Source organism: Rhodnius prolixus, unplaced genomic scaffold (assembly GCF_049639745.1).
Source record: "Rhodnius prolixus isolate KJV_2025 unplaced genomic scaffold, Rpr scaffold_2, whole genome shotgun sequence".
NCBI classification, from domain to species: Eukaryota; Metazoa; Arthropoda; class Insecta; order Hemiptera; family Reduviidae; genus Rhodnius; species Rhodnius prolixus.
In genome coordinates this window covers 41,669,630-41,680,000 of record NW_027411592.1, presented here as the reverse complement: position 1 = coordinate 41,680,000, position 10,371 = coordinate 41,669,630, and the positions used below count along the sequence as shown (strand labels likewise).

Below are 10,371 nucleotides of genomic sequence, written 5' to 3'. Positions count from 1 at the left end.
GTTATAGCAGACGGATATGTTATTTGGGTCTTTCATTTGGCGCGTTTTTAACAGCTTTTTGAAATTATATGAAGATATATAACCGTAATAGTAACATATGATGCATTGAAGTGTAAGTAGTTGTCTTCTTTTACACACATTTTCATTACCAATATATAAATTAAAATAATTATTAGAAAATAATAACATTTTTTGAAAAGATTATTAATAGCAAACCGCTTTTAATACTTAAACAAAAATTCAAAAAAACCGAGACCGAGACCGAGATATCTCGACGAGACCGAGACCGAGACTTGAGCGACCGAGACCGAGACCGAGATCGAGACTGCATAAAGTCTCGCCTCGTCTCGGTCTCGTGCAGCACTACCATTTTGTGTATATCAACATTTCTAAAAGAACTTTTGCAAGATTATTGTGTAAATAGAAAGTATTTAAATCGTACCATATTTTCTATTTCGATTATTCGAGAGAAACATACATTTTAAGGTCAATAAATAAATAAAATTTGATGAATAAATATGGTTCTTACAGATTGGTCTCTGTGTTTGTGAATGTGTATGTATGAAGGAGGGTATATTGGAGAGTGTTTGTTGTGAATAACTCAAATAGAAAAACAGGCAGAAACTTCAAATTGATTTTCAATTCAGGCTCTAGTTTCAGACTTGGCCACAACCATTTGACGAAATCATCTATGAGAGATGCGACTGAATCGACGAATCAGTTGTTTCTTGTAGAGGATCTGTTCTTGAAAACTGCACTTACGATTTTTTTTTCTTTTAACTATGAATAGTTATTGCGCATAAATAGTTCTACAACTTTAAATTCAAACGTTTTCCCCCAAAATATAATCAATTGATGGCAATTCTGGGCTAAGAGATTTTGAGCTTTTTCCTGACTTGCCATTTAGTGTAATGAACAGATCTATCACCTATTAAATGTTAACATTTGTTACCAGAATTCCAAATTTGGAGAAAATTTGCTGAATAGTCTTCTTCTTATTTTTTTTTCTCCGTCTTTTTAGAAGAAATGGTTTCAAAAAAAATGGATACCTAAATTGTGATAGAGTTCTCTGCAGATTTATTTCTTTAGGGGATAATTTAAAATAAGGCAATCTGCCTAATTTTCTTTTACACTAACCAGATCTCCAATTGCTAATTTAAGCCTTAATGATTAATTGTAAAATAATGGGACAAAAAATCTAATTCTTGAAATAACATTAAAGTTGTTTCATTTTTTCAAATAATTTAATAAGGTAATAATTATTAATTTTCAGACGATGGAGCACCTCCTAGATTTCAGCCTCTCCTGAGGAGTTGCCGAATCGAGCGCAGGCCACTTCATCTCGTCATTACCTACAAAAATATTACCATTACGGTGAGTCATATTCTAAGTTTTTATTCTGACATTAACTCTTTACCGTCACTGGTGGATGGGAAAATGTTCACTTTTAAATTTGTTTAATTACCCAGCGCTTGTCGGTCTCTTTTAAACGCATTTTCCTTTTTAATGTAAATTTTTTAGTATTCAAATCAGTCGTAAATGCCCATATATTTAGTTTTTGTTGAATATAAGCTCAAATCTGGAGTTTTGGTCCCTCGCATCCCTTCTAGTTATTTTTTTAAAATTATTTTTGTTGTTTAATTTTTAGTAATAAATATTTGTTATTAATTTATGATTAAGGTCACTCAACTGTCTTTAGTTACAAATGTTTGATTGGATGGCTACTGGAGCATGAAGAAGTGAACAAAATTAAATTAAATTCGTCTCCAGAGGAGGAGGTTTAGACAGAGATGGCTGATATTGATTTAGATTCTGTAATTTCTGCACAAATAATCTCTGATACAAAAGATAAAAACGTTCAAGAGATTCTTTTAGGCAAAGACAATGAAACCATTTGTTTAAGAACATGACTTCCCTTAAATTGACGAACTCGATTTATTAAATATCAAAATTATCGATTTTTTTTTTTTTAACTTCCATAAATTCGAATAATCCTGCAATTTATTTATCATATTTTCGGGTCTTTGGAATTTAAGGATTATATCAACTACTTACATAAGAATATTAATCTTTCTACCGTCCACATCACACCGCCGTTTATGTACCTAGGTATGTATATACGTACACATCCTTGCTTCTGTCGTAACACCGTGCTAAAGCCGTTCAGAGAAAGTTTGATTATTAAAAGACTGAATATCGTAAATATGTTATCTAATTGTGGAATACTTTTTCCGATAACCAGCCTTCATTTAAAACATTGTCACATAAACACCAATATTCTAATCTTTGTAATTAAATAATAGTAAACAGTTGAGATGCTGCGTACGCAAAAGAAGAATTCTCAACTTTGTCAACATCTTTGTTTTTGTTGAGATGAAATTAATATAAGTGAACGTAGAGGATACATTTCCTGCACCAGCTGTATTATTAAATACATTCCAAAGGAATTCAAAAATACTAGGGGTAGGTAAATCTTAATCAGGAGAAAATTGAGTCAGTGGAGGTTGACATTTTCTATAAATTGACAACATTGAAATGTTACACGTAAGCCAAACAAAACGCTGGAAATTTGATGAAGTTATTATTATTTGCCTAACGGCAACTAGGCCTTAGCGCCTTTTTTTCATGTTTTACAAAAGTTTCTGAATTTACGAAAAAAAGAATAAAATTAAATAAACTGACAAAGAATTCAAGGAAAAGAAATTTGAGGTAACTCCTAAAAAGGAACTGAAAGCTCTTGAGCACAGTAGGTATATTTAAGAATACCTCATCTAAATTTGGCAGCTCTTAGCTATAGTCACTGATGTCTATCGTTCCAATTAGTTATGAACAGTTGTTCTTTGTTATTTGTTCTTTTGCCTTTTTCTTGCAGGTTAGTTATGTTTCATGTACCTACCTAATAATTTTATATATAATGTACGGTTGATGTGGGTTAGAAGCAGTTGTTTCATGCTTTCAAAGTTATTATACACGTTTTTTATTTATTAATCATTTGAGGTTATTGACGCCCCTAGAGCTTTTATCAATTCGAACCCTTGAACTCCGCGTTGGAATGTACTACAGAACTTCTTTTCTTATTAGATGATATCATTTTTATTTTTTATTTTTGCCAGATATGTTTTCTATTTTACTGTTCATCGACTTCGTGATTAAGCAATCAGTTACGTAAATTGTTTCTATAAAGCTCTAGATAATCTGAAATGTAAAAATTGTCAAATGAACTAACTGGCACCATTAAGGTTGTAAGGTTGTTGATTATATCAATAAAATAACGCGAAATATTTATGTAACAATATAATAAAACAAATACATATTGAAACTTGAGAGGAGGCGAACTAACTCCAATTCTGCCTCTGTTCGATTCAACTACCTCCGTCTACATTTATTCTAAAAATTGGATCTTATATTGCCTCCTCAGAAGAGTGGACACATCTAGAACCCATCCATCTACATAATCCAACTTTTCCTCATTTGTCCTCAATTAATTTGCACCATAATTTAATACAGAATATTTAATATGATCATTTTTGTGCAATGGTCGATAACGCATAAATTGAATAATTTGTAGCCATAACAGTGTTGTATTTGTGACAATAATTAAAACTCTTCTTAGTTTTAAGATAGCTATAAATAATTCAAAGGGCTAGAAAGAAGTACGAGGTAATCAAACTAGTTTGACAAGGAGACACGGAAAAAATTGGATAGCTATAACATGCCGCCGAAGAAGAGGCACGGTCATACAGGGGTGAGAAATAGGAAAAGGACCATAGCTGAGTCAGTCAAGTCTACTGGAGTGGAAGGAAAGGAAAAGAAAGACGTCTGGGCTAACTACGTCCTGTCGATAAGGTAGAGAATTGGAAATGGTGATAAAATATACACGTCAATATGATATATATATTTCACAGTTACAAATAATATATCTTTATTATAAATTTAGTTTTGGATATCAAGCTTCCGCCTCAAATCTAAGTAGTATCAGTTTAAAGTACTGGTGGCTCAGTATACTGTGAAGAACACAGAGAACAAACCTTAAAGACGCCATTTATGTTCGCCCGAGGAAAGTTATATAGCCATAGCGTAACCTTTTTTCATATTTTATGCAGAAATTCTGGCCTGTTATTGTTTACGTTCTTAATGAGTGAAAGAAAAACTTACTCTACCGGGAACTGGAAGAAAATAATCATCTCTTTATTCTATTTAATCTAACCCTGGGAATATCGCTTAAGCAGGTGAGATAGGCTGCAGGGCTGCTTTCTAGTTTGTATGACCAAAGCCAAATGTCACTTCTCAACCAGTCTAGACCTCTAGTAGATCATCGTCCTCTACTTCCTTGCTTACTGGCCTGTCTAGCCAACAAACTGTTGCTTCAAAAGAAAAGCTACCCTTTCTAATCTGGGCTTTGCCAATCTTTTAATATGTAAACAGCCAAGTCTGTTCTCCACTTTTGTGTTGGAGATTTCCTTCTGTAGTCCCGTATTATCGTAAACTCTTGTTTCATTTGTACGTCGTCTAATATTAATCTGTCGTGCGAATGGTCACTATCTGCAGTGAGTTGCATATTGAGACTCATTCTGGCATAAACGCCACACGTCGCATTGCAATGCAATGCGCATATTAAGGCAGTTTTAACATGTAAAACACACAATTTAAATTATTAATTTTAAATAATGTTTATTTAAATTAATTAGATGATTATTTACTGGGAATACTGAGGAATGAAATAATTAGGTAATTGAAATTTAATAAACTAATGTAAAAGTATTACTACAAATACACCGATTGTATCATAAAAAAATATGTGTAATATTTTCCTTTAATATTATAGAAATAATTAAATTATTACAGTTTTTTTTTGGGGGGGGGCGCATCGACTGCTGAGGTCATTAGCGCCCCTAATCATTTTAATCTTCTCTCATCTTTTATCCATTCGAGCTGGGTCAGCACGCGTCACCTTCGGGCTTCCACATACTGCACCTTGCTGAGCAAGGTAGGGTGGAGCCCAGGTATATTGGAGTATATATCCCACTCATCCCCTCTTGTCCATCGATCCAGTCGACGAGGGGGAGAGTGGAATATATTCGTGCCTTCCCCTATTTACATTAACTTAAGATATTAACGCAAGACCAAAAGTGTTTTATTACCGAATATAAATAAACCTAAAATACCATAAGGAGGCTATTTCCTTAGAACTATGATAATGTGCAGTACTTTTAACAAATTTTCCTGCACATTCTAAAATAAACAGTCTAAAAATCAACCTAGAGGGGTTGAAATACTTTTATATAATTTCTTTCAACCCCGGATTTATTACAGTTAATAACGTTGAAATAACTTAAAACAATGATATTAACTAGTAGTGTTAATTGCTATTAATTCATTTCATTAGAATTTATTGGTCGCAAAGAAAATGCTGCCGTTTGTCAGACGCGCAATTTTAACCGGAAAACTGTCCCACAACGATAAGATCAAACGCCACGACGAATATACTGACGTTTTTCCGCCTCGTGCCCTTCCATTAGCCTTTTTTTTTGCCCACAAATACTGTCACCGACGAGCCACTTGCGTTTCCATTTTTGTATACTTGCCTAATAAGGCGAACATTTTGCGAGAAAAACTGACAGTCTTCTAAAAGTTTGTTTGTTTCGTTTGCCTTCCTTAACCTTGATAGCTCAGCCAAGACTGGCCACATAATGTGCTATTCGACACCGACTTCATGCAGACTATTTTATTTTTGGGCCCTTGATTCTAAATCTGTTTTTCATTCAGTAGACGTTCTGGAGCTTTGTGACGAAGGCTTTGTCGCAAACTCTCTAAGAATGTATTGTGTCTTGGATCTTTTGCTTATTGTCTAACACGTAAAATTAGATTAGATCTATTGTTGAATAGCAATAGGAAATTTTGATATTATTATTTTAATGTTTTAAATGTAAGGCGCATTATGATCGAAAGTAACTGCCGCTGAGAGCTTTCATCATTGCATTATCGGGTTCCGGTTAGAGTTCTAACAGGAAAGTGAGCTTTAAGAAGCTCTTAGAAAAAGAAACTCTAAGAGCCCGTCTGCTGATTTCTAATCCGGAATATCCGCACAGGAATCCACTGCACAAGTGCTACTCAGCCGATAATACCTTCTTCTTCACTATTGTGCGTATCATTCCTAATAGAATCCATGATCTTACCTTAAAGGTGAATGTCCACTAAATAATTTCCACCATGATTTGGATTAAGATAACATTCCATTATCTTGTAGAAATGTTGCATAATTCAATTATTATAAAAACCAGCCTCGTTCATAATACCTCTTCCAAATTTGGTGGGGAATGGAGTTATAATTAAATTGAGGTGTTAAAAGTTTTGATTATCGATGATCAATTTGATTTTTTTAGTTTTTTGAGTTTTCATCGATATAAATTTATTCTGGTTTTTATTTTGCTTACTTTTGTAAATAAAACTTACTGAAACTCTAATTAAAAAAATTAAATTACATTCAATGAAAAATTATATGCTTGTACAATACTTTATATACTTATTATAAAATTATATGCCTTGTATTATTATACCTATATTTAGGCGAGTATATTACCTTTCAGCATTCATAATCCTTTTTTGATAGCCTGTCATGTAATTAGCCGTTCGGTTTAATCTTCGTTAGACCTTTGGAACTAAATTATTTTTAACAAGTTTAAAATAAAAGGATCTATTGGCAATCCTCTTTTTCCATTTTTTTGGAAAATAAATACTGCCCTGTTCTGAACAATGGATATTTTCTTTTTAATTGTATGATTCAATCAAGTACACACACATACAAAAATGTATATATTATGTATCTTCCCTTAAAAAAAAAAAATAAAATGGATCAGAAACACAAATTTTCCAGGAATTACGTTATTTTATTTATTTTTTAATTTACGCTCGTCAGTGTTCCTCATGGAAATCAAATACGCTATTCCCTTCTCTTTATTTAGTAAGTATAGAATAAATATTTCTTATTTTGCCTTCATTTTTCTTTATGGACTTCTTGTATGAATTAGTTTTACTGACAGGTACATGATTAAAAGATACAAATTATATATGTGTTTAATATAATATGAGAAAATGTTAGGAAATATTTTAAACAAGTACTTGAAAATTCATACAGTGTGTATTTACTCCAAAATACAATTTCACATATAACTACACTGTTGAAAAAGATAAGAATGCGAATGAGCTTTAACAACCCTTTGAACCCAAAAACAGATAATCCTTATATCTGAATTAGGTATTAACCAATACTTGTTCAAAATATTTCCTAACATTTTCTCAAATATTTCAGAGAGATCAGAGAAGTAAATGTTTAAAGTGCAATTTGTAACCTTTGACTTCCTTATTTTAAGAAAGCCTACTTTAAAAATTAACTACCGGTCCGTCTAAAAAGAGTTTACAATGAATTAAACAACTTGATAAACTAACACTATTGAGGGCTCGAGAACACTTTTTCTTGTAAAACAAACGTAATTTCTCATACGAAGATAAAAGGAATCCTGGAAAATGATATACCGTTTGAAAGCCCATTACACAAGGAAACTTTTATAAAAAGTACGAGCTCTTAGGTCGGATAATGTTCACATAAGGGCCTAATGAGTTTTCTTAAAAATTACGATTAATTTTATTTTTCCAGCATTCGGAGGAAGATTGAGGCTGTTTGGAGAATAACTTATGCTTCGAAATGGTATCAATTTTTAGAAAATTTATCTGTCTTTCTAACCGTGTCATCAGAATCGAATTCGGACTACTTTCTGAGTAATAACATTTTTATTGCAAAAAAGTAATGTTTTTAGAAAAAAAAAAATTAAGTGACGTCACTCAAGAGCAGTGGAAAATATGAAGTTGACCAATACATCGTAGAACTCCACTTTAGATGTACTACACACAGCAGGCCTATGGACATTACTTACTGGTTCACCCTGTATATAATCGAAGTCAAACAATTTGAAATTCTATTCAATTAATTGCTGATACAAAATTATGTTAGTTATGTCCATAAAAAGTTCTTCTGTGTCACCATTAAAATCGCCGAATATCTTTTACATATACGTTACCTCGTTCTGGTTTTTGGTACCAATTTTTCAGTCAGAAAGTACAAATATGTATGGTGTACACTTGGTGTCTGGAAAAATTGGCAACTTATGAAGTCTTTTATAAAAGATTCATTGCAATTTATTTTTTCATGTAGTCAGTCAATGGCTCCAAACTTGACAAATTTAAGGCAAACATTTCAACTAATGCCCCATTCTTCAGCCTCAATAAATAATTCTCATTTACCAAATAGTAAAAACTCTCATCTGGTATTCAAGAAGGGAGCATTTTAGGCCCTCTGTTTTGACTTGTTTAAACTGCTGAACTCTCATTTCGTCTTTTACACAAATTTCTACCTTCGCTGACTTGAGTTTTTCAATGATTATTTAATATCAACGAATAATTAGATAAATTAATAAATAAATGTTCTTATGAAACATTTGCATGGTTTTCTCTAATTGCATAATTCTTTCTTGACTCTATTTTGTACAAAAATAATAATAATCGCTAAAAAATAATTAGTTACTTCAGTAAACTGTCATTTCAGCTCAATCGATTTCCTTCAAATTCTCAGTTTCACTTCCATATCTAGTTCTTATTAACCTGGTAATGTTGGACTGGCGAGGAAGCCTCCATTATTCTGAAAAAACACTAGAGCCGGAAGGGTTGGGCTATCTTAGAACTACCTAAAGAAACCGTTTCCTTAAACTTTATTCTTTTTAAAATAAACCTTTCCAAACTACATACATGTGTTTAACATAATACACAAACATACTTGAACAAAAATTTTTGGAGCTGTTTTATTGAAAATTAAAAAAAAGTAAACAAGAGCTATTTCGTATTTACCACATCCTGTTGCCAAATTTTGTTCAAAAACTTATAATCATGTCCCATGGTGGTACCTAAGCTAAATATGAATTTTCCGTATTGGGTTATTCTGTTATCATATACAAAGTTATTGGACCAAGTTTTTAGACTCAGGTAATTTTTAGAAGGAATATTTCCGACAGGAATCTGCAAGATCACACTATCTAATTCAAAAGGCGGAGGAAGTGAAAGAAAGAAGGTAACTGAGTATTTCTTTGATTTTTCTTTTCCTGAAAACTGTTCCCCCACTCCCAAATCTACTAAAAGAGAATAAATTTGTTTTAATGGAGGACGGTTTTGTAGGATTGTCGGAAGCGTGTAACATACACCAAACTTTATCTGCAAGTTTATTCTTAAGAAGGATGAGGTTTTAAAAAAAAAGTAACACGGTAAAATACCCACCTACATCAACGGCTTCCCATGGATCGTATTCCGTCTCTAACCGTTTTACGTTAGAACTTCCGTCTACCATACCTCCCCATCTTCTGTACCAACCAACAGAGATATAAAGCTTGTTATCGCTTATATTCCAGGATATTCTGCACATATTATGGCCGCTGATGTTCTTCAGAGTTATACAACTGGTCGACATTGAAATAAACATACCATTTACCTCTTCATTGTTGGTGGAAAATAAAACTTTTTGTACTTTCCTGTACCATCCTGTGCACTGACATCCTGTGCATCCTGTACACTGGGCATTCTGGTAGCTGCTGGACAGCTTATTGTCATACATAATCTAACATTTAAGAACAATAATCTTTAAGAGAATGAAGAGTATTGCCTTCATTGTGTGTTTTAGGAGTCAGAAACTTATATATATATTTTTATCACCTTTTTTAATAACATAACGTTATGAGGTTCAAGGGAGCGATGTGGCGCTGTTAGGTGTGCGAAAATTGAGTTCCTACTTATTCCTCATCATAGCGAGGAAGGTGTGACAAGATCGTGGATTATGTGCCACGTTATAAGAAGTCATCCGGGTTCTTATCTCTCCCTATCAATCATACCCTCCTTCTCACGCCATCTCTCTCTTTAATCTCTTTTATACAATTGCTTATTCACAAAATTGCAGATTAAGCTAATATGAACGCTTTTACCTATCTTCCCAAAATAAACTATGGCCCTTTTAGTTGCAGCCTTTTCTAATCACCTAATTAGTCATAATCATAATCAATAATGATTCGAGGAGGCGCCACGGTAGCCGAGCGGGTTAAGAGGCGAGACCTGTAAAGCTAATATGCATTGTGGTACTGGGTTCGATTCCCGGTCTTGGCCTTGGATTTTATTTAATGGTTAAAGGAAAGATAGTAAAGTACGTTTGCTATTCGCCTCCGTCCACGACACCTAGTAAATGGTAGTTGGACGTTAAGCCCCGCCTGAAAAAATAGGTTACTGTACTAATCATTCAGAGAGATCCACCTGGCAACTTCTAAAAAACCAAGTGTAAAA

The 10,371-nt window shown here is 33.1% G+C and overlaps 1 protein-coding gene across 2 annotated transcripts in view; it reads left to right on the top strand.

The window, feature by feature from the left end:
• hig (locomotion-related protein hikaru genki) overlaps window positions 1–10,371 on the top strand; it is a 781,895-nt gene that overhangs the window by 350,898 nt on the left and 420,626 nt on the right. For both annotated transcript variants that reach the window (XM_074119349.1, XM_074119350.1), the window contains one exon: window positions 1,274–1,374. In XM_074119349.1, coding sequence (XP_073975450.1) covers window positions 1,274–1,374 — 101 coding nt within the window. The remainder of the gene's footprint in view (window positions 1–1,273; window positions 1,375–10,371) is intronic.